The 25,785-nt window shown below is 35.1% G+C and overlaps 3 protein-coding genes across 5 annotated transcripts; all 3 read right to left on the bottom strand.

Moving 5' to 3' along the window:
* Positions 1-275: 275 nt before the first annotated feature.
* Positions 276-14,018, bottom strand: LOC106110938 (integrin beta-nu). The gene is made up of 13 exons (XM_013292898.1): positions 13,192-14,018; positions 9,057-9,195; positions 7,331-7,488; positions 7,063-7,228; positions 6,607-6,751; positions 6,065-6,254; positions 5,550-5,671; positions 4,888-5,214; positions 4,468-4,640; positions 3,515-3,700; positions 2,830-2,999; positions 2,143-2,340; positions 276-1,052 (listed from the first exon to the last, which is right to left on the bottom strand). Exons 1-13 carry the CDS (start codon positions 13,256-13,258, stop codon positions 667-669), a joined length of 2,427 nt encoding a protein of 808 aa, XP_013148352.1. The 5' UTR covers positions 13,259-14,018; the 3' UTR covers positions 276-666.
* A 2,466-nt stretch (positions 14,019-16,484) lies between these two features.
* LOC106110797 (phosphatidylinositol 4-phosphate 5-kinase 1-like) lies at positions 16,485-18,035 on the bottom strand. The gene is made up of 2 exons (XM_013292704.1): positions 17,840-18,035; positions 16,485-16,909 (listed from the first exon to the last, which is right to left on the bottom strand). The coding sequence occupies exons 1-2, from the start codon at positions 18,003-18,005 to the stop codon at positions 16,551-16,553; spliced, it is 525 nt and encodes a 174-aa protein (XP_013148158.1). The 5' UTR covers positions 18,006-18,035; the 3' UTR covers positions 16,485-16,550.
* Positions 18,036-18,751: 716 nt separating this feature from the next.
* Positions 18,752-25,668, bottom strand: LOC106110913 (dihydrolipoyllysine-residue acetyltransferase component of pyruvate dehydrogenase complex, mitochondrial). Of its 3 annotated transcripts, none has more exons than XM_013292867.1 (10): positions 25,430-25,668; positions 24,912-25,087; positions 23,354-23,536; positions 22,918-22,953; positions 22,605-22,790; positions 21,853-22,151; positions 21,252-21,346; positions 20,987-21,186; positions 20,424-20,526; positions 18,752-19,967 (listed from the first exon to the last, which is right to left on the bottom strand). In XM_013292867.1, the coding sequence occupies exons 1-10, from the start codon at positions 25,546-25,548 to the stop codon at positions 19,838-19,840; spliced, it is 1,527 nt and encodes a 508-aa protein (XP_013148321.1). In that variant the 5' UTR covers positions 25,549-25,668; the 3' UTR covers positions 18,752-19,837. The 3 variants fall into 3 exon arrangements, with proteins under 3 accessions (XP_013148321.1, XP_013148323.1, XP_013148322.1); XM_013292869.1 differs by having other exon boundaries at positions 21,853-22,103; XM_013292868.1 differs by lacking the exon at positions 22,918-22,953.
* Between the last annotated feature and the right edge of the window lie 117 nt (positions 25,669-25,785).

The following is a 25,785-nucleotide window of genomic DNA, read 5'->3' as shown; positions in this document are numbered from 1 at the left end:
GTTCCTTTTCCATCCGATTCTTATGAGAAAAAGGGTGGGAAGGAAAAAGGACTAAAGTTAGGCCCCAGGCATCACAATCATCAGACGAAACATGGAATTGCTCCCATTTCACGCCTGTCTTGTGTGGTCGTGGTATTTCACCGGGCGAGACGGCCCAATCGTGCAAAGATGTTAAAACGGGCCCCACCACAGTCAAAAACTGACAATCCAAAAAATAAATAATATTTACAAATGAAAACAAAAAAATAGTTTAACAGATAATTTATTTTTGTACGATCAACTTTAATGTGGTGTTAACGTTAAACTTAACTGTAGGAACTTAAACGGTAAAGTAAGTACTACTAAGTACATTCTTATCTATACAACTACTTTGTAAGTAAACAATCCTATGTTAGGAACGACTAGCAGAAAGTTATAAGTACATTAAATTTTATAAAGGTTAAAAAAAACTATTAAAAGGTACATAAAGTATATCTGCAATAACTAAAATTTAAACAAAAACTGCACAATATAAAACAAAACATAAAAAATTCGTTGTTTTCCTTAAATAAACAGTCTCTAAAATAAAACACAATTAATTTAAATTTTCAAAAATACTGGCAACATATACACCATTAAAACCATAGAGGTTACAAACGTCACAATTGTCATTTTTCGCGCGCGAAATTAATCATGTTTGTCTCTAGGAAACGAATCGGGAAGTCGGAACTCTGATATTGGTGAAATATACAATGGATTTAATTCTTGCATATTCTTTCTGCTTTCTTGTGCTTCTTGGACGAATTTCGCGTATGCTCTCCTGTCTGAGACAATTTGTGCACTCTTTACGCCCATTATAACAACGATTCCCGCGGCGATAACACAAGCCATTATCACTAAAGCACTGGTCATTATTCTGGCACTTGTAGGCTGGTAACACTCTTTTGATCTGATGACAATCTCCATAGCAATCATCGCTTGAGCTCCGGCGTAATACGTATACGAGTACTCGCATTCGAGGCCATTTTCATCGACTCGGAGAATGCACGAAGTTTCCGATTCATCAGAACTCGCTGAAACAATTGTATTTGTAGAATTATAAATGAAAAAACATTGTTATTTTCGGAATCACTGTCCAATTCTATAGATAATCGCTCGCTTGTCAGGTATCAGCTTGACCAAATATTTTAAAGAGATTTTCACAAACAAAATCCTAAAACCTAAAGGTATTACCACATATATTTAGCGTATATAGCATTTTAGAAATTTTGACGTCATGTTGAATTTCTAAAATAAATCTGTCAAATATGTTACGGTCGTGTTAAATGATTGTCCATTCGCGTCTCAAACTCCGTCATAAAACATAACTTTCTCCCATTCCGCGTGAGGTACAATGTTTACTGCAGCACTAAATTATAAATAGTACTTTGAGTTACATGTTTAAATTGCTTAAAATGAACGTTGCTATTTTGCGAGAATTCATAACCTATAAAACAATTGCACCGAACAACTAACTATAAGGAAACGCATCTCTATTCCATCACGCTCTAATTACTCTCTAATCTTTCATTATTCCATCACGGTTTTGTTATAAATACAGTTTTAGAGTGAACATACACTTTTGCTTAAATTATCGCACAACTGATGTGTGATTGTCGATTGTTTAGCAGCCAATTCAACTGTTTAATTGCACAACTAAAAATCGAGTTGTGTCCGCACGTACAATAAACTAAACAGTTCTGCGATATTTTGGTTTTAGGTGTGCATACGCTCTTAAAGTCAATGTTGCAATCAATCTAAACTAGAAAAATAATTAAAGTAATACAGGAAATGTTTATCTTGTTCCAAAACTAATTTAAAATTTTAATTACTTCCTAAAATTATTACCTACAGTTATTATTAGCCTTTCTTTTTTATTACACAAATTAACTTCAAAATTGTGTTGTGGGCAGGAATCAATCCCAATTACCTTGAGCTTTATGCACGGTTCACACTTGGCCAGTACAGTTAGTAGCACTAAACAATTGGACTGGCAATCAACTGGCACAGAGTGAACGCTAACTGGCACTAGTAAGTCTATACAATCTATGATTGGTAAATGTCTATTTGTACTGGTCAAGTGTGAACTAAAGAACGAATGTGTTCATTCACTCATTAACCTACCTCGTTCATTCATTCTCTCGCTGACGGTGTAGTTGACGTTGGCGATGTGACAGACGTCGGTGCAGCTGCTGTTGAGGTGGCAGAGCACGCAGGGCTCCGCGTTCGCGCACAGCGGGTTATCGCAGGTCGCGCACGTCTCGCAGAACGCGCCCGTGTACTTGCTGCCGTCCTCCTCCGTCATCGAACACTGACACTGACCTGGAACATGACAAAAGATCATTACTTATTCACTTAATGATATCAACATTAACTTATTTGTATATTTTCATTAATGTTGGCAACGTTTCTAAAAGCTCTTAGACATTTTTGTCAATCACAATTGATTCCCAAGGAACTTTATTCATCCATCCAGAAACCATTTTCTTTCAGATATTTGAAAGGATCAAACTCTTTACGCTGTATAGGCGCAACCAAGAATCACCTAAATATCTTTTAATCTACACTAATAACATGAAAAGGAAAGATTTATATTTTTGTATGTATTGCAATAACTCAAAACTAATAGGCCGATTTTAAAAATGCTTTTACCTTTAGAAGGGTAACTTATCTATGAGTAACATTGGCTATATTTGTTTTAACTCCACATATTATAAAGATTATAAAGTTATCAGTGGGTGACATAGGGTGTACTTTTTAATATAACGCTGACGAAGTAGCGTGCAATCGCTAATGGTTTGTATTTCTTACCACAAACACATTCTCCGTGTCCGGAGCAGACGCTGTCGGAGGCGGGCGCGCGGCAGCTGGCGGTGTCCTCGGGGCAGTCGCAGGCGGCGCCGCCCCAGCCCTCCGCGCACGCGCAGCGCCCGCACGCGCACACGCCGCGCCCCACGCCGCCGCATTCCATGCCGTTCTCACTGGAAAAAAAAAAAACAAAACCTCTAATACAAACCTTACGACTTGAAACCGTGATCTGGTTATCTAGACCCTTAAAAATACATTTTTTTCGGCTACTTTTTTTTACTAACATCATCATCACCTTTACCTACCCACTGTTGGACAGAAATTTCCCGATACCATCCACAGAATTCAAACATGTGATTTTTTCCGTACTTACACTGGGTGTTCCGATCTCAGGATTTCCACCTGCACTAATTTGGCAATGATTGGTCTAACTTACGGATAAAATCAAATATTTTTTGTGACAGATTTGCCACTGTTTGCCTTGTAGAGGCATTGACAGACTCACCGGGCTTGAGGTGGCCGAGTGCAGATGGGACTTAGGTTAAACCTCGTTTATGTGTAAATTAGCTCAAGGAGCTCTATCGGCTCTTCTCGCGCCGTGACTTCGTTATTATTATCGTATTGGGGCCGGAATCGGAATTAAAAGATGCTTATACAATCGTCTACCAATAAAGTTAACAATACTCACAGACTAATATCACAAGTAGGGCACTGGCAGTATCGGCCGGTGTATCCGCGGTCGCACGCGCACTCGCCACACACGCACTCGCCGGCACCAGAGCACGCGCGCGTTGAGTTCGCCGCGCGGCACTGCGCCTGCAGACGCGCTGACGCTGACTCGTCAGAAATCGAACAGTCGCAAGACGGACCTGACCTGATAATTAAAACTATAAGAGTCAGTCCTACTAATTTCTTGTAAATTGTCTGATAACAATCCATCGTGTAAAATATGTGATGGAAATATCCGATTTTGTTATCTTATCTGACAGTGACGTCATTTTTAAGCTATCTGAGCCTCTATTAGCCAGTGGTGGGACAGGCCTAAGTATTAGAGACTAGCTGTTGCTCTCGACGATGTGCGCGTAAAATTAAAAAATAATAAAAAATATAGTTTTTGTTACTCACTGTTAACGTAGCTTTTTAATCGTGTAAGAATTTTTAAAATCGGACCAGTAATTTTCTAGTTATTCTCATACATGTAATATTAGTATAGTTAGTTAGATTTATCAAAGTTTTAGGTTGTTGATAAAGAGTAGGGCAAATGAACCACAACGGTAGTGATTAATCGCTGGTTTTATGTTAATCTCTAAAAATATTGTCAGTCGACTTTTGATGACAAATGAAGCATGTAATCTTGTAAGTGAATTTGTTTGCTATCCTCTTACGCAAATAAAGGTAATCTTTTCTGAGTGAACTAATTTAGGACATGTGAGGACAATGATCCAGTTTTCCATAACCCATTTTGTGTTATCTCGAAACGCCTTTCTTTACTTTGATAAAGCATTCCATGCGTTACATAATAAAATCAAGAAAGTGCATTACGCAAATGCTTATCATCATCAACATTTAGGATTAATTTTACAAACTTTTTACGTGTCGTAATTTTAGTATTTCTTTAGAGTATGCTGCCCGGTTGCTTACCATCCTTTATTGCACTGACACACGCCGCAGACGATGTGCGAATTGAAAGGACACGTTAGTAAAATATCTTTTTGCAAATCGCCTTCACATTCGCAGCCGCACTGCATGTCCACGTCTAGAGTTAGAGAGTCCTGTCCTAATTGGCTTTCTGATATCTTTATTGTCTGGCTCATCTGAAATAACATAAAATTATGTTAACTAACAACTTCTAAATAAACTAAAAGTTTTATTCAGTTATTATTTTCTTATTAGACTTACGGATTACACTAAAAGTTATCGATCTAACAATGACACGTAAGTTCGTTAATTATTTGTAGAGAGTGAATCAAAAACACTTAAAAAGTAAACAATTTTCACAATAAAACAAGTTTCCATTAAAAGTAAACCATTGCCATTGACCAATACCAATAAGTTACATACCTTTTTGTACTCAGGACAAGACTCCAAACTGACATGGGCCTCATAATTCAGGGTCATACCGTATTCTACGCCGGTGCACCGCGTCGCCTCCACCATTGGACCTTTCACTCCGCAGTCGCTGAAGTATTTGACCTTCACGGGGCCCGATTCGGAATCATCTTCGAAATCGACAACACTGACGATATCTTCGTATCCAGTTTTAACTAGTTTCAAAATATTGGAGCTGTCACTTTCCAGCCTGGCCACGTAAGTGTAGTCCTCTAACAGACGATGTAAACTGTCATAATGGTATTTAACACTTTCAGTTACGGCGAATATCACGTTAACCTACAATCAAAATTATTATTTGAACTCATTTGAAATTAAAAAAAAAGCATAAAAATCCTTGCTTGAAGGAAAGTGAATATTTATCACACAGTATTTAGTTATAGTAAAGTACCAACAGAAATACATTTGCTTATAAATACGAAATATTCAGGGAAAACAACTGCCGGTAGTTAAAACAAATCTATGCTTATTGGAAAATCTCCAACGCCGTTACAATTAGTACAAACCGGCAGTAAACATAGTTCAGCAATAGTTTATTTATTTAAAACATTTGCCGGTACACGTGAATGCGTTGTGATCTAGTTTCTATATTGGGACAATATTGTTTTATTTACCTTGTATTTATCTAGTAGTCGGAACACTTGCGCTATAGACGGGTAGTCGTAGCTACCCGCTTCGGAGTAATATCCATCCTCGTTAATATGACAGCTCTCGTCGTTTCTCAAAGTCGCACCACCTGTAAACGACTTTACTGAGAAACTGACATCAGAGTAAATAGTCCACGTTAGTTGTAAATACAAAGTACTAAGTTGCAATGAAATTTGCAAATAAATCTATTTGTGACTAGCTGTTGCTTGCGACTGCGTCCGATGAAGTTAAAGAAATATAAATTTAAGTTATTTCAATACGCACAAAAATACAAATCTTTCCCCTTTATAATATCAGTATAGGTATATAGTCTTAATAGAATAGAAGTATACATTTCATTTTATTCAAATAATAGAGTACACAATCGTAGAAAACGTATCGTAAGTAAGTATAGCATATTTCAAAGTGAAATAACTAAAGAACTCATTCAACAATGGAGAATTTAACATTTTAATATTTAAATCTTCAATAAAGTATTTACCAAGTTTCCCATCCCCAGCGGTATGCATGAGCCCATCAGTTAGGAGTAAGACGATCTTCCGGCTCTGCGGCGCCCAGCCGACCTTGTCTCCGCACGCTATCGCCTGCACCAATGCTTCTAATTGTGCCTCCGCATTGTCTAAGTTTGCTGTCACTGAGCTGCTGTTTACGTGCTCTATAAAGTCATTTACCTAAACAACAGAGAGAAAGTAGAAACTCGCCTCAGGAGATTCGCAACTTCACACAACTGGCGATTTAATCTAAGAAAAATAAATGGCATTAATGTGTCAGTTAAGATCATTCTAAAAAAAATTTTATCTATGGAATTTAAAAAGACTAACTATTGCTCGAGACTTCGCCCGCTTAAATTTAATAATGTAGCCTATGTACCTCACAGATAAATTACTTTTCTAACGGTGAAAGAATTTTTAAAATCGGCCTAGTACTTTTTGAGTTATTTCAATACATACAAAAATACAAAAAGAAAAATGTTTCATCTTTATAGTATAAGTATAGATAAAGCAGTAAGAACTGAGAACCAACCTTGTTAGTTAATGAAAGGTGATGTCGGTAACTGTAAGTGGCTTCACAATCCTCTTCTTCACTCGAACAGGGGTTGGCGAGTCGGCGCGGGTCCACACTGATGTACGGCATTAGAGGTTTCTCAGCGAAACTACCGAAACCGATTCTGAAATACAAGAACGCGAAATACGTAGAGTAATCATAAGTATAGTTCTAACATTGGTCGAAATATTGTTTCTAATAAAAATACAATAACAGAAATAAAGCAACAGTTTGACAAATTATCTATTCGTTATTAAAATCAATTTCAATAATTCGTTTTTTTGTTCAACTTCATTATCCACTATAATCAGCCTAAGGTCGTATACCGCTGAACATAAGCCTCCAACATCAACTTGTAAGGTAACAAATACTTGAAACATAACTTCAATATTAAACATTCGTAATATACCTACTTTACACGTGTACAAAGCTTACCTGAAATTATCAGTCAGATTTTTCAACATCGTAGGCAAATCGTCACGCAGAGATACAAGAGTTTCTTTGTCATCTTTCATAGACCAAGTCAGATCCATCAAGTAATACAAATCTAGGGGATAATTCTTCGCTGGTCTATAAGTAAATTTTATCTTACGAGTTTCCCCTGAAAACAGAAATGTAAACGGTTAAATGAAATTGGTGTTAAATAGATATGTTTGATTCCAACTTCTTACAAAAGAAAAAAAAAAGAAATTTATATTTTTACTTGGTTTTAAGGATAGTTTGATTCTCTGCGGTTGTATTTGTACGACAGCCTCTTGCTGGTCTGGCCGCATGTCTTGCAGTGAACTATTCTCAGCGACCTCCCACACCGGCTTCTCCGGCCGCTGGATCATGCCTTGACTGCACCCCGTCGATACCAAACTATGTGAACATACGTGTAAATGTTACAAGCGGTTTTATTTCCGCTGTATATTATTGTATTACAAGTCACCATCATTCCGTTTTTATACTAGTAAGTACAGTTGTGGAAATTTGCAGTGTTCCATTTTAGGAAAAATTGCCTTGTTCATTGTAACGAGGCAAACTCCGCCTCTCTACTATTACTTAAAATATCAGTGAATAGTACAAATAAAGGGTTAATAACAAAAAGAAACTAGCCGTGTATCACTAACCGACTTTTTTTCGTAGACACATTTATGAGCTGTATTGATTTTCGTTCCGTGTCTCTTTTAGGTGAAACACCGCCACTTTCCCCGATTGTACCACTCTAAATTGCACATAAGCTTTCAATGTCTCCTTCCTTTATAAAGTTGCCCTTGCACATGCATTGCATATACTGTCACTGAACGTAAACATAACAATCAGTAAAGTGAATGACCTTATTTCGTAATACATTATCAAAAGTCACAGCTCACTCCGACATCAAAGCTTAGAACAATCTCGCTTTTGTTCGAAAGCGCATTTGATTACCGATTGAATGATAACATTAACCAACTCAGCGTGCGTTGAAATAAAAATGCGCTCCATTGAAAAGTGTTCTGACGTCACGTCACGAATCATGATCAATCACGCAACGTCTTGATCACTCCACGCTCAGTGGGCGAGTTCCGATCTCGGACGTAGAACGTGGGAATGCGACGTGTTTGAAACGCTTTGATGTTCCCAAGCGCCGGTCCATGAACTTACGACTTCGCGCGTGACAAATTTGTTTTATTGTTTATTTAAAGTTTTATCGCAAGAACCGTAGTATCAAAGTATTTTGGTAAACATTGTACTGTTGGTTACTATCTAATAGAGGATTTCTAAAGAAATAACAATATTGTGCAATGCAATTGCTGTATTGTGAAGACATATCAAACAATACTATATAGTTAATTGATAAGAGTTTTAACATAGAAGTATGGATAATGTAGAAGCGAGACCCGTAAGTAGGCAATAAACATATAACTTGAAGTGTGAAGTTAGGAGCCGCCAAGATATCTGATTATACCTTTCTTCTTTTAGTGGCTTAACTACTTATGATGTCTTCTTTAGAACACGTTTAATGTGTTGGAAAAAAATTAACAAAACAACATCATACTTTCTAATCATATTGATGATAAAATATATCTCATCCGCATGTTATTCAAATGTATTTGCCTATTCGTCTTTTGTCACACGAGTGTTAACTACAGTTAGTTTGTCAGATATGACCATTAATCTATATTAACGCTTAAGATTTTGACAAATGCAGTTGAGCAGTATGGGAATGCGACTGCTAATTTTTAATAAAGTAACGGTAACGTGGTATTAAGGTTTTCTAACATCTTGTCGGTTTAGTAGTTCACATAAATCACTGCTTAGATCACAATGTTAGGTGTGACGAGGCGTCAAGGGAAACGAGGGTAATGATGAAGGTTGACATGGCCTATAAATAAATTATATCACTCGGGATGCGTGAGTTTGTTGTATATATTTATATGGTGCTATTCTATGTGTGAATGTGTAACCTCTCATCGTCGTTGCAGCGCGGCGCGGCGGTGCTGTAGTATGGGTCGGCGCACCAGCGGCAATGCGCGGCCGCCGACAGGCACGCACCGCACTCCACGTGTTCAATACACACAAGCTTATTCAGCAGTTGCTGCTGCACTGTAAAACAAAATTTACAAGTCATTCTTCTAGCAGAAAACGGGAGACTCGAAAATCACCAACGATACGTGTTACCGCAACAATTATAAAAGTTAGTGGTTATCAAACAAGATGATCATAAAAAGAAACTGGGACATGTTAAAAATGTCATACATACCAATGTTTAAAATTAATATCAAATATTAAATTATATTCAATTAAGTATGAATGGATCATTGTAGATAGTCGGCGCACCTGTCTTTTGTTTAAAAGCTCCGCGTGACGTGGGCGCGAGATCACAACAACCAGGTCATGGATCTCATGCACTTTGTAGCTATTTGTCACTTTACCATAGAGTACTTAGCGATAGTCATACATTCTCACAACATTATTAGAGCTAAAATCAATGCCCTACATAATAACATAGTTATCTCCACAACAAAATAAATGAACTGAAAAAAATGTTTCCTTTTTATCCTGATAGGATTTAATACTGGAAAACTTAGATAAATAATAAGGGACAGTAATCAATCTTACTGGTTTAATTAAATTTGTACATCCTTACAAAATCACTACTAATTAAGTTACCGTACATTTTAAAAGCTTCCTGCGACTTGAAGCGGACACGCCAGATAGTACGGGGTTTACAAAATAAATGTACATCATTAAATATCGATAGTTGACTGAATCTAATGTCGGTGCATTCAATTTAATTGCAAGTATTAATAATGTTAGAGCGGCATTAGTATTCGGAAAGGGCAGGGAAGTGGTACCAAAGCCAAACTATTATTCAAATACACGAACCGACTCGATCCAAGGTACTGTTAATTATTTGCATTTTGTATACATCGGCCATATTAGAAACAGCGGTCATGTCGAGTGAAATACCGGAAACCGATATTAGGACGCTGATCGTACGATATACAATTTGATTTAGTGTCAATGGCCGTGTTTATAAATATTTTTAATTCATTCATAATATTAGTTACTGGCTGTTGCTTGCGACTTCGTCAAATTTAAAAAGAAATTACAGTCTACGTTACTCACAGTTAAGTCACCTTTGTAATGGTAAATGAATTTTTAAAATCGGCCTAGTAGTTTTTACGCGAATTAAATACTTACAAAAATACAAATCTTTCCTCTTTATAATATTAGTAGTCTAGGTAGTATATGAATAAATTACCTTACTTCAGCTACAATGCCATATAAAACTTAAGCATTTGTTCTGTTAAATTATTTGGTTAATTATCTCCAGTAAAATCAACTATCAAGACTATTTATCTTGTTTAAGCTATGTATACACTGTCACTCGTGAGTTGCAACATTTATTTACGACACTGCCGTCTTATTTGTGTAAAGAATTTGTTAACGCAACGCATAACCTAAAAGGTTGTCAATTAGCAATGAATCTAGACATATTCTATGTGCAAAAAATCAAAGTGTACGTAAATAGTTACTCTTAAACAATATCCTTGGTTAGTAAATTAACTATAGTACTGTCATTATAAACGCATTAATGTCGTAACCCTAAGTTTCGCAGAATGTCTCATGACATTCACCTAGATATGAATGGAAATCTATAATTCAATTTAAATATAATTTAAGATTCTTCTTAAATTATATTATTTTATAGCTATGACTAGGAAATGTTAACTCTTCAGGTTTATTTCGAATTCTTCTCATTTTTACGCATTTCAAATCTCTAACATTTATACTGCATTCAATATCTTTATGATGTGAAAATTGACGCTGACATCATCATTCGATGTTAACAACCCGATAGTCACGCTCTCGATAGTATGGCAGATATGTGGGTATACATAAATTGGGAATTAGATCAGCATCGCCATTCCCAAGTGTCGCGTCCATGTTGACACAATTTATGTAGGCGTCTACAAGATTATCGGTCACGCTACAGATTACAAGAACACACATAAGTTTATGCACATCCTGATGTATATTTTCAGCGTATATAGAAGAAAAATATTTGTACGTAACATTTTTATGGTGACCATATTCATCTCTGTCCTTATCTCATTCCACACCGGCTTTATGTCCAAGTTGATCATGTTATATGCAATCCATCCAAGTCCTACCGATGTACCCTTCCATATTCATATTAAGGTAGACATATTGTTTGTAATAATTTGGACATTACTAAAAAAATTAGTAAGTTGAATTTATTACCGAATTTTTTGATGTTCATCAGGGTATAAATATTCCTATAGAGAGACTGTTCCATTCAAAAAAGAGTATGGTCACATTAACCACATATAAACCACGCTAAAGTGGCACGCACGTGTCGGATGTTGCGACGAACAGCAACTAAGGAACGGACAACAAATTGATGGTATCGATTGCTGACGCCCAGTAATTACGAGATCTGTGTTTAGATTAATCTGTGTTTGTTGTACCGCTCACATCACGCTTATAGACCAGTTTGGAAATGAAAAAAGACAAAGAAATCATCGCATTACAATAAAATGGTTTTAAAATATTAAAAGTTACAACAAAATTAAATGACAATTATCTGCTAGTTATAAATTGTAGGCATAACTAACAACAGATGGCTATGTATCGAATTACTCCATGGAGTAAGGGCAATTATAAACTAATTACATTATCACTTTGTATTGCATTTAGATATGAATAAAAACGTACTTTCTAGCGGATAATTTTGTATTTGATAGTTTAATTTCAAGATGGAATTATGAATATAATAACAATATGCTGTACCAATTTTGCCAGTCATTTACGATTACAAATGATCCCCACGATTTAATATCGATGTATTGATGTCTCGATTGAAACAAAACGTCTTCATTAGTAATCAAGGGATCGTAAACTAATACGATAATGGATTTTCTATTTATATTTAGTACCAAGAGTTTAGTGATGTTATTACAGGGCGTTTCGGATTGGATCCTGTGTTTCCAGATGTCGAGTGCTACGGTCGACAAATCTTTAAACAACAATGACTGATATATTATTTACAGCATATATACTTATCTGTTTGTCTATATTTTTAATTCTTGTGGCTAAATGCATTGTAACCCATATTTGTCTGCTCTTCAGGTGTAGGCAAGAAGCAATAAGATTTTAAAACCTGTATAGAAATTAGTTAACAAGTTACACTGAGATTCAGTTAGGGAGTTGCTAAAAAGCGTAAATCGATTCGGACTTGAGATGTTCATATCACCCGATAAAATTAATCATCAAGTTAATCATTCTCAATTGTAAAAGGCCACCTTGACGGGCATTGCAGAGCCTAGCTTGATCCATTATTCGTAAAGTATCTTCATGTCTACAATAATAGACAGCTTCAATAATTTACTTACTAACAACGAAACTATTTATCTTAAAGTGAAAGGACAAAGACGAGTTGAAGTTAGAAATGTATATTTAAATTCCCTAAATAGTTGATGTCATACGAGCTGGCGACTCATAAATATTTTCGACGCCGGCAGAGAAGGAAGATAAATTTGTTGATTTCTGTGTTCAGAATAAAACTGTCATTCCATTTGTGGATAATATTCTATTTGTGAAGCGACAGCGGACTGGTGGCAGGTGGGTTCCGGAGATGCTACATGGCTACGGTTATTTCGGGTGCGCATCACAATTTAATGTACACACAGATGTAATAAATGTATCCTTTGATGCATCGCTGTCTGATAACACATTAATGTAATAAGTGCAATGTGTTTGATAATCGTTACTACAGTATCTAATGGTAATTTAATGTGTCCGTTGACTTAAACTGGGATCTTAAACTTTGCTTTTGTACCTAAGACTTCATTAGTTTGCACAATTTGGAATGCCTAAGAACCTTGATAAGGTGATTACATGCCGTACTTTAAGTTACTGAGTTATAACAGCTTTAAAACATGACTTACTCTGTGATTCATTTGAATGTTGTGTATAAACTACACAATTGTTATCAATTTGTAAGCCTTATCAAAAAGACATTTAGAATTTTTCATAATTATAATGACAAAGAAAATTGTTTTAAAAACTCACCTTGACAGGATGAAAATCCAAACAATATACACAAATTCACAATAAATAGCACAGATTTTGCCAACATGGTCGTATGTCACACGCGGGCAAGTAATTCGCACGTGTGTGAATCAAGCGGTATTGCGCGATCAGTTCGCGATGAGTGTGTGATAAGGGCTGATAAGGCGATAAGGGGCGGGCGGCACGGCGCGGGCAACGCGCTCGCGGCGCGCTCGCTCGCGCCTACGTCTCGACGCGCCGACATCTGCCGAACTTCTAATTTCTGGTCCCGCGTACCTTCATGCACGGAAGTGAATTAAAAGTTTCGCGGCGCTCGCTGCCACGATAAGACGCTCATTTCAGCCATATCAACAGCCATGGCTACGTGTCTAATTAATTAGGTTGATTGCCCAATTCGCGTGATCTAATTATGAGAAAGTTATCAACGTTTCTTACAAAATACTTTCCAATTATCTCTTGGCTTGTTGGTTATCGTTATTATGAAACGTCTATGGTTGTCACTGTTTTCTTATCTCCCTGTCTCTAAGTCATTGAACGCTATTGAAATAAACGATTTTTTGCTACCTTCTAGCAAATTACATTATTATTGCAATTTTTATTCATACCTGCCTATAAGCGAACCATTTGTTAACCTATTTCCTTTTTAATTAACTCCCCAAAAGAAGGAGATTTTTAATTCAATTAAACAAATTTAAATTTAATTAAATAAAGTTGCACCGTGTAAGAGTCACACTTAATCGTACCTATCCGTGAACAACATAAGGTCTTTATACTTATAATTTACAGGCAGTTTGAAGTTGTACGTTTTATGGGTGCTCAATTTTCTTCGAGTAATAAACCCTTCACCGTTGACGTAATTCAAGTGTCGGAAAACAAATAACTCGCTTTAATTACTTTCTTAGTCGCGCTTTTAACTTGTAAAGTACTGCAATTTCAAATTTGGAATTAATATTTAGGCTTTGTAAAGCACTATAATGGATACGACGACACAACTTTGATGTCCAAATTCGCTAAACATGTCATTGAAAAAAAAACCATATAGACGAATTGAGAACCTCCCTATTGAAGTCTTTTTGACCGACTTCCCAAAAGAAGGAGGTACTCAATTCGTCTGTATTTTTTATGTGTTAAGACATAACTCCGCCCCTAGTGGACCGATTATGTTTTTTTTTTATCTGAAAGAACTACAAGCTATGATATCATTATACATTTATATAATCATTTGTATCCATATTTTAAGTACATAAGTACGTATATACGTACTTTATATTAAGCTCAACTTCGGCACTATCCGTCATGAGGAGTCACAATGGCTACTTACATTGAGGTATAGTCCTTTGTAGTAAGCATTTCTCAATATACGATTTTCATCATTTAACTATATTTCAAATACGTAGTATAGTTATAAAATTTCAAGATTAGGAATAATACGAAAACACAAAATTTAAACGATCTCGCGTCAAACTCGCTAAGGGATGACCAAAGTATAATTTGCCTATTAATTGTATAGCCCGTCCTAATTAGTAACGAAAATAACATTGCAAAATAAATATCTGCCAGACACGCAGATGGGCACACCTAAATTGTCGTGTCTAACCATGGTCATAATAGTTAGCAATGTTTTTTATTTATAAGACTAATTAAAGTTACGAAACAGTAAACAATTAATATAACACGAAATATAAACTAATTTAATACGACAACGTGTCTTCGCAATCCTTCAATATCGAAATATTTGCATACTGCTTCTCCGCAATTAAAACGGACTAAGATCTCTCTACAACGTAATCGTAACAGAATGTTCTACGAGAAAGGTAAACAATACAAAAAAAACAATCAACAAAAATAGCAGCGTAGAGCTAATACCTAATGGGTACGTATTTCTGATCACGTGGTCGAAGGTTCGAATCTCGTCATTCAGATATTTTCGTAAACCATTCCTAGCATAAGTCAATAAGCAATATTACAAGAGTAAAGACTCAAAAGTACAAGAAATATTAACAAATGAAAAAAATCTACTAACATTGAAAAAAGTGTAAAACTGGCCAATAACAATAAGGCCAATAAAACTTGCCAGTTAAAATCTAAATAATTGTACGGATTAGTAATCACACATTTTTAAGTGAGCTTAAGAAACATCTAAAACAAATGTTAAAAGCATTTCTGAATGGAGCCGTGACCTCTAGTGGGTGTACAGTCGAGGCCAAAACTCTAAGCGCATTCAACTTAATTGCACACGTCACCAACGCCCGTAGGCGGCATTCGCTACTCCCAGTTTAGTAATGGAGGTTTTATTATTCGCCATAAATGGTTAAATTGCGCAATAATATATTACGTAATAGAACAAAGGAACTTATAATAAAACACCGATAAAAAAAATAGAAACCGTAGCCAAAGTTAAGCTTTATAGTAATCTATTTAGAAACATTTCGAGGGAAAATATGCTTATCGGGCAACATTTAAATACTTGTTGATAATTAACTGTAATTAATCCTGTAGCAGAAACTAAATTCAGTCAATTATATGCAACAAGTTAAAAATTACAAGTATAAACATAAATTTCTAGATGCACGAATTTTAGTTTGAAAATCCAATTATTTGTTAAGGTTCTCCACCTCCATAACTTCTATCCAATAAGAACCACAGTGTATAAAATGTAGCAATACCAAGTTGTTAAAACATTAATTATCAGAGTAGAAACAGAAACAAAGTGTGCGCGAATGTACATAAAAATACAAGTCTCTGTTTAAGTGGGGTTCAAACTTTCAAAGTAAAGTGTCAAATAAATGCCTGTCTTAACTTATGTAAGCGAGTGTACTTAACACCTTAAAGAGCGACCTCTTTCCCAACTCAGTGAGCAATTGACTTGTTTACAAAGCCCTAGTGATTGTGTTTACATGCGTTATTGTGCTTAAATGTTGATAATATTAAGCTTGTTTTGACGGCGTTTTGTTATTCCATTCGTTTTCACTGCCGCGAGTATTAACTGTTTCCTGTCACGATTGCTACTTTGAAATTAAATTAACTGCTTATCAAACTTACAAGCGTAGAGAATTCCTATCTATTACAACATTAACATAAACGTCAAGTTTTCTTTACACCTTGCTTATAACAAAACAAACGCAAGATGTTCAATTAAAGTATTTAAACATTGATATCTCAGAGCCTTAAACTTCTAATTATTGGATTTCATTAAATAAATATGTTTACGGTGATCGTAATGAAATGATTACTCTAGCATTTTCTTATAACGAGTATAACTCGAATAACGATTTTAGAAATACAAAAAAATCTTACTAAATCAAAATTAAATTAATTTTATTGAAACAATTCATTCTTCAATTAAAATAAATAAATCTCTAAGTTAACACTTTCATAGTTTCATATCTCCGTTTACGAGCCTCCAACATAACGTACAAATGGTTCACAGGTTGGAACCAACAATACCCATGCTCTGCTTTTCCCAGCCACGTGTGTCCATTGGGATCTATCAGTGTTAAATTTCCGACAGGGCAGTTGTCAACAAACTCGCACTGCAGTACAGTACCGTCTGGGTAGTAATATCTACCGCGGCCGGTGTAGCACCAATCCTTCAACAAACCCTGGTACCTGGAGCCATCTTGGTATGATATCATCACCTCATCGTTAACGCCTATCTTGTCGTTGTCCCAATAACCAGCGTACGCGTCGCCTTCTGCAGTCGTGTAAATCCCAGGACCTAGGAAACAAAAGTCTAATATAATGTGCAATTTTGTTATAAATAACACTAACCGGATGAATCGCTATAAGCATTGGTTACCTACGTTTAGAAATTTGACCAACATCTGCAGTACAGTATTGTACTGTTCTGCTTCAGATCACATAATTTATGATAAAATCTTTCGAGAAGTTTCGGCCAATGCTCTTTCCATTGCTCAATCTCCTTATGGTAGTAATAATAACAATGGACCAAAAATAATTTCTAGTTACTATACTAATATTAATTATGTAATAAGAAATAGAGCAAAACAGATTAAAGTATTAAAGTCATTCAGTTATGACGAAATATTTTTGTCACGGATACGTTTTCCGAAACCACCGGGCGCCAATTCGATATTGGAAATTGAACTAAAATCGCTTTCAATAAGAAAAAAAAAGAAAACATCTACCGACCGGACACACTCGAAGCGGAAGTCGACGTTGCTTTTTTGAATTCCTTTCAAAGTTCACTTTCTATATTTTCAGTTATTGTTAATCTGTTACGTATAAAATAGGATACGGATTTGTGTGCGGCCGCTGGATGCAATGCTTCCAGTAACCAGAGCGTATCAGTCGACATCGCCGGAATAGAGTACGGTCCATTAAACACCATTTTATAAAAGACAAAAACATTCCGTCCTGCTCGGCTGGCTTTCAAGTTTAAAAACATTAGCCACGAACAAGATGAGATTAAATAAAAAGTAAAGAAAAAGGTCAATGACCTTTGAATCTTTAAACTACGATTAACATAAACTTGTCTACACACATTTCCATTGTATATAGTAAACGTGTACAGAAAATAAAATCGTTTCTATGATTATTAAAAATCTACATGAAAAACAAGACATCTAACTTTTGCAATTCTTTCTTTATAAAAACAACAATTTAAATTACGCAACATTAACCTTACCTTGCATTTTTATACTTCTATCTTTTTTCTTCACCTCAAAAGAACCATTGTAGGTGTCCCCAGTGTCATGTACAAAGAAACCTTCGTCTTGTATCACGAGTACCTCTTTGACTTGTTTCTTAGTATCAACAGTCGCTGTTTCAGAAATATCTCCCGAGTCGGTCATTTTGTTGAACCTTAAAAATATATAGCCATAATATCTTGAACTTCTCTTTGAAATATTTCACTTTTTATTCAATCCATACATAATTCGGGTTCTATCTAAATTCTCACTGAAAAGCCCTAACTTGTATTCCACAAGTTCATATTACGCTGTTTTACTAAAAATTGAAGTGGAATTGATACTCTACCTAGTGCAAGATTCAACGTCCTATTTACTTATTTTTTATAATATACCCACATTAATTGTAGATAATTAAAAATGCAAGGTATACATTACATGTCGCCTTTTAATCAATTAATTTGCGACATGTTTCACATAAAACACAACTTTAAGAAGGTTACATGACAGGTCGTCCATGACATGTACTAATTTCTTTTTTGCACGCGATTGTTTTCGGCCATGGCCTAATTATTGGTCATACTTATAAACTAGCTGGTGCTCGCGACTTCGTCCGCGTGAATTAAAAAGAAATGAAAATACAGTTTTTGTTAGTTACTCATTGATAACAAAGCTTTTTAATGGTGCAGAATTTTATGGAATCATCTCAGTGGTTTTTTAGTTATTTCAATAGATTTTTTTTTTTAAATTGGATAATACAGATCTCTCGTCCGCAACTTTATCATCATGAAATAAAAACTAGCCGATACTATTCTTTCTAGGCTGTAATTTATCTCTGTCTTGCCATCATCGAATATGGAATAAAATATAAATAAAAGTTGTGTAAAACAAAATAAAAAAAAAACACCACACAATTTTAATTAATAAATTTATTTTACTAACATCCATTTAATCTTATTACAGCTTCGCGGTAATACATAACCATAATCAGATGATCCACGGCTTGGACGCCATTTTGATTTATTTACATTGACATATGGCGCGTATTTTCAACTTCTATACTAAAGGAAATAAATAATGAACTGTTTAAAATAAATGATCTCAAAATCGCGGGCAAAAGTGCGAATCTAAATCCTCTAAATACATTTCATTAAATCATAGTGCTAAATATTTTTTTCTAAAAATCGTCGAGTTATCGTCAAATCTGTGAGTTCCCGCCGACTTTATGTACGAAAAAACACGAATGGCCTAAAACATTAGGAAACAAGTCGTCACTGGAAACTACTACTGTGTTCTTAAAACTCGAAAGCATTTCGATCCTAACTCTAAGGCCCCTTATACAAGGTGCCTTGTGTACAAACGGCTAACTCGGTTATCGTCGTTATAAGATCTCAAATGGCAAAATATAATAGATTTCTACTCCAAAGTTAAATTTAGTAGGGGTTTTTAAGGCAAAAGAATATTTAAAAACTGATATCGCAAATAGATATATTTCTTGATACTTTATTTTTTTTATTCGTTGTTAATTATAATAATTAATAAATATCCCGAGATACATACATTTATTCAACTATCTAAAATATTTCGACAAGTTCAAATGAACTGGAATTAAGTCACTGCATGATATCTAATAAATTAACAATGATAAATTAAACACCCTCGACTTTACTATCTACACATCCTTCGAAAAAAACAAAGTTTTTAATAATCATAAATAACCGTAAAATACTTTCATATATTTTTTTATAAAGTAAACGTCAAAAAATAACGGTAACAATAGCAAAAAATCGAAGGACATGATTTCATACAAATTCAGCTAATTGGATAAGAAAGGCTAAAAAGCTTGTAGTCAAACCCACAAATAAGTACCACAGATAAAAATATATACAGTCATTTAAAAACTACATTTTATTTGGAAAAATGCACATTAAAGTCACTAATTAGGGATTCTTTAAATACCGTGTTTCTTATCCAATCAGCTGTTGTATAGATTATTTTCAAAGTATCATATTAGCGGGGTCTTCGAGGTTGTCTTTGAGCGCCTTCATCCACTGCGCGCCCACCGCGCCGTCTATCACTCGGTGGTCGGCAGATGCCGTGAACGTCACGAACTTTGCCACACGGAACCTAAAAAAAAATAACTCATTTGCTCTTTATTACCTTTTGAACACACAAAGTCTCAACTGAAACGAAACTTGAATACTTTGTAACCGCCGTTTACAATCTGACAGATGTCAAAATTAATATAAAATGCAGTTTAAGTGTGTGGGTATATCGTAGTAAATAACTGTAACTATCTTTATAGATGATTAGTTCATGATTGTATTACATATTTTTTAAAAGTCAAATACTCAACGGATTGTTTCGTCTGAAAATATTTAAAACCTTCATCGATATAAAAAATGCCATAAATAATTACACTCGTAGTGAAAACGTCTTTTTTTGACGTTGATGAGACTATTCTAAATAGGTATAATTTTTTTTGTCTACATTTAAAAAATGTTGATTTTGTCCGGCTCGAAGGATCATTTTTTCCTTATATCGATCTAAGATTACAAAGCAAATTACAGAATAATTACTTACCCTTGAGGTTCATTTTTATCAGGGATGACTAGTTCCTGTAGACCTCCGCAGGCCAATATCAACGACTGCGGCGGGTTGATGATGGCGTTGAACATTGTTATACCTACAAAATTGTGAACAAATATAGGCTGTTTTATTTTATAACTAAACATTTAAATTATTGAACATATTAAGCTTCAGAATATAAATATCTTCGAGTATAGATTAATTTGGAATGAACGCCATACTAATATTAAAAATGCGAAAGTGTAGATGGGTGTTTGTTAGAGTTTGCAGCCGAAACTGCTGAAAGGATACCAATAAAATTTTGTGTAGATTTACAGCATAATCTGGAGGAACACATGGCTACTTAGGTTTTTTTTTAACTTCACACGGATTTGCGAAGGTATAAAAAAATTCTTCAAAAGGGTGTGCAGATACTTCAGACCAGTTTTATAGTAGCTTTGTGTAGGTGTACTTTATGGTTTTTATAAAGTGATTTGTGTACTGTGAACATAAAAACGCTATTTTCAAGTTTAAATTGTTTGTCGATACAAGTAAAGTGTATCGGAGTTATTTCTTACCATACATTCCTAGATTGGAGACAGTAACAGTACCACCCTGGTACTCCTGGGGCTGCAGTTTGCCATCCTTCGCCTTCTGCGCCAGTTCCTTCACGGTCTTGGAGATGTCAACGACACCGCGAGAATCCGCGTTAAACACTATAGGAGTTATCAACCCCGTAGGCGTCGCCACCGCTACACTCACGTCTACGTTGGAGAATCTGAAAAAAAGAGGTTAATTAGAATGGATGTAATTAAAAAAATATCCTGTTAACATATTACTCACTGTCTAATGAAGGATTCCATCCAGTGTGAGTTAGCGGTGGGCACGCGCTTGCAGGCGGACGCCACAGCTTTTACTATAAAGTCGTTCACTGAAATCTGTAAGAAACATCAACTCATTTATAATCTATATCTATACTATTATAATAAAGTGTAAACACACACATCTTTGTTGCCTAAGATGTCAGCAATTACAGCATATTTTTGAATAGTTCTTTTTTTTTAAAAAACCCTACACTTAAGTCACGCTTTAGGCTATATATTTTCACGCCATTAAACTTAAGGATAAATATTTTGAATAAAGACCCTAATGTGGGAAAGAGACCATAAGTTGCTGCCAACATCAAGGAAGCAAAATTGCCATCATGTCATGTCTGTCATTTTGACATTTGCATTTGAATTTGACAAAAACTATAAACCAATAGCAGCAAGCAAACAAAATTGCTATGGTAACGGTAATTTTGAGGCAATGGCAAAGGCTTTTGTCGTCATTTAAGTATTTAAATGTTTGTATTATTATGAAGTGGATAAAGCTGTACCACAATAGTTAGTTCTATAAAATAACAAGAAATCTAGTTCCTTCTATAGTTTATTTAAAAACTAACCTTAAGACCAGGTTCTTCTTTCGCCAACCTGTCATTGACATCCTTCCTCATTTGCAGGGTCTTTTCAATATTGACAGTGGCACTGAGCTGGTAGTGAGGTATGGTCTGTTTAGCGGCTGACAGTCTCTTGGCGATGGTCTCCCTCATCCCCGACAGGGGGATGTCGAGGAAGCTGGCACCGGGGGCGGGGGCGGCGGCGGGGGCGAAGGCAGGGGCGGCGACTGCGCCGGCGGCGGCGAGCGGCGCGGCGCCTGCGAGGTCACCACTCTTTAGTGACCCGTACAGTCCAGAACCCTGGCCTGTGCAAATGGCACATGTCAGGTGTCAAACTATAATTTTCAATCTACTTTGTAGTCAAGTTTGCTTTCCATTGATTTTGGTCACTATTTTTTATTTACGAATCCTAGGGTAAGTAGTTTTAGAGAAAGTACTACGAAATTGCAATCTTACTAATATTATGAATGCCAAAGCATAAATGGATGAAATTTTGTTCAAAGTTATCTCTGGAAAAGCTTGATTGAATGACAATGAAAGGCATATATGTAGAACAAAATCACTTCTACATAGATATTTTATTTTTATTCTGGAAACAAAGTCGTGAGTAAAATCTATTTTCTTACAAGAACAATAATCAGTCTTAATTATTATTCCGAGTTACATTCTGAATTAACTAGATATGTATTAACTTTATAATTTTTTTATTACAATCCAATTAACAATATTAAGTTTAGTTTTGCGTTAACCAACCATACCTCCAAGTCGTATGTTCCTGAGTTCAGCTAGTCTGCGGGCTAAGGGGCTGGCGTATACTCTGCCTTCGGGAGCGGCGGCGGTAGGTGCGGGTGCTGCGGGAGCGGCGGGTGCGGCGGGGGCTGCGGGTCTGGGGGCCGCGGGCGCAGGAGCCGCCGCTGCTGGCGCGGGCGGGGGCGCAGCCGCAGCTGGAAGGTAAAAAAAGTAAAATTAAAACTTCTTGTATATTAGTTTAGAAATGTTGCTAATTTAATTTTATTATTATGATATATTTTAATTTAATCATGCAATATTTTAATTGTTAGTATATATTACCTTCAGCTGGTGCTGGTTTTGCAGGCGCTCCTGTTGCTGCAATTTGTTACTCAATGTGTTAATTGTTCATGCAAATAAAAATATAAATTAAAAAAATTGAAACACCAATTAAACAAAAACAAAACCTAAACAAACTGGTTAATAACCTATTCCACAGATCAAACCAAATGGTATTTATGCTAAAATTTAGTTATTACATTACATTTGCCCCATTATATTTTAACCATGCTTAAACTATAAATTTACACAGTTTTAATAAACTTAAAGTCAAGCCTATATAAGAACCATTATTTACATTAACTATTGATGGGAATTATCATTTATCAATAACAAATCTATTAGTGACTCAAATCTTTCACAATATGAGTAAACAATTTTTAAACACCCACACTCAAACTTAGTAAAACCAAATAAAAAAAATTACACAAATACATACAATCATCTTTGAAATCTTTGAATGCGGCAACATCAGCTTGATTCTCCACAATAATACATAGAAGCTTTCCAACAGGAACACCCTTTGTGCCTTCGGGGATTAGAATTTTCGCTAAGTAACCTTCTTCAGGTGTTTCAAAACCCATTGTCGCCTTATCAGTTTCTATCTCACACAATAAGTCACCTGCAAAATAAAATAGTACATTGTAATTGTATTATCATTATACAAATAAGAATTTTATGAAGTGTATATTTTTAACAATATGCCACTAAGAAAACATCTTTATCAGCTCTCTAAACATCCCCACAAAAGGTCTTGGAGCCTACCCTAAGTTAAAGGTAACATCCTTATGGTGAAGGAAATCATTGTGAAGCAACCTGCAGACATCTACAAAGAAATGTAAAGATATGTGTGAAGTCAACCCATTGTGGACCAGCGTAATCTATACTATTATAATAAAGCGTAAACACACACTTCTTTGTTGTCTAAGATGTCAGCAATTATAGCATATTTTTGAATAATTCTGTCTTTAATGAAAAGCCATACACTTATGTCATGCTTTAGGCTATGTATTTTCACACCATTAAACTTAGGAGGTAAATATTTTGGATAAAAACCATAATGTGGGAAAGAGACCATAAGTTGCTGCCAACATCAAGAAAGATTGCTAAGGTTTGTCTTGTCATGTCATTTCATTTTGACATTTGGTATTGATATTTTAACAAATGAAAACAATAAAATAAATTTTTCATAATTCCATGCGGATAAAGCCACACGGTACCATCTAGTTAACTAATAAAACTTTATGGGACACCAAAAAACATTGATGTGTTATTATTCTCTAATTCACTGTTAAAGGAGAGTTGTTTGTTTGAATGAAGTAGACATAATTTTCACATCCATTTTGAAAGTTAAATAAAGGGTATAGCTTACTTAAGCAATTACTTAACTTTCAATTTACTCAATAAATAATTATACAATTTATTATCATGTTATTGCTGTGAATGCATATTAAGCTCTACAATTATATTTATCAAACAATATAGATGCTGTTTTTCTCTATTTCATTTTTATAGCTAAGATACCCTATTGGCTATACAATGTGAAGGTAAATTGCCAACCTTCAATATGTCATTTACATAAAAAACAAATTGTCATTTTATCAATTACTATTTGCCTTAGAGACAAATAACCTATTCATTAGCAGTTTTTTTTTGTCGACAGAACATAGCCTTAACTTTATATCTTCAACAAGGTTTACAATCTGAATTTGTAAATATTACAGAAATTAAATTATTTAAACTTTCGTGAGACATTTCATAACTAATTACTTAGTTTATAATTATTTATTTATTATTTATTAAGCCATAAAATAATAAGTTATTATAGAAATGTTTAAAAAAAAAGGTTTAGGAGATAACAAAGGAAAGAAGACCTCAATAATGTGATCATTAACACCTATGTAATAAAACTACTTTTGGTTTACTTTATTGTAACTCTTTTCACTGTGAGTTGACATAAGCACTAGTATATAAAGCAATTAGTTGAATTTATTTACCTTCACCGAGTTTATCTCCCTCTTTCTTTTCCCATCTCACAATGGATCCACTTTCCATAGTGGGTGAGAGTGCGGGCAGATTTACCTTGTTGTGGCTCGGCAAGTCTGAGTAGTAGCGAATTTGAGGTCTCCATTGCAGTGCCAATAACCCACTCTTTGATTCTGAGTTTACAAACCTTAAAGTGTATCACATTTTTTCATATGGAAAATTGTAAATATTGACAAGTTGTTAATTACAATTGGCATAATTTCCTAATATAAAACCCATAATAATTAAAATAAGTTTCATTAACATTTACTATCTTTTATCTCGCAAAATTACAAGGTAAATGTTGCACATGTTTCCATCGGATGACATTAATCAAGGTAACACGATTTGACGTTTTGGTTATGCAATTACCGCCGACAATCAGCGTATCTTTAAAAAGCTGGAACTACACATAAATAAGCAATTGTAGATTTAATAAATTAAAAAGCATTTACGCTATTTGATGTAATAACACTAAGAATACACTTACTTATTGGAACTTTTCCTCCTAATCAATTCCGTGGACATACATCTCGTAAGATTAACGCGAATAGCTTTTTTCAAACTTTCGCTCAAAACTTGGTTTCGCACAACAATCGTTCGGAGCATTTTGTATATTATTTTATACTACACTATTCCGTCCAGTTAGTCGGGACGGTATTATAGAAAGCCGTAAGATCGACCTTTACAAATTTGTAGGTCGTTGAAGTGAATCCGTCAACGGTCAATGACAAATTGACAGATGACATTACTCGATATGATGACAGTTTTTGATGTTACAAGTAACAGTTTAAAACCCTAGTTTTCCTCGCATAACTTTCTAAGTCCAGTATTAAGAAGATGCAT

This window comes from Papilio polytes, unplaced genomic scaffold (genome assembly GCF_000836215.1).
Source record: "Papilio polytes unplaced genomic scaffold, Ppol_1.0 DF824191.1, whole genome shotgun sequence".
Taxonomy (NCBI): domain Eukaryota; kingdom Metazoa; phylum Arthropoda; class Insecta; order Lepidoptera; family Papilionidae; genus Papilio; species Papilio polytes.
The sequence above is the reverse complement of the archived record's forward strand: the minus strand, read 5'-3'. Positions and strand labels throughout refer to the sequence as shown.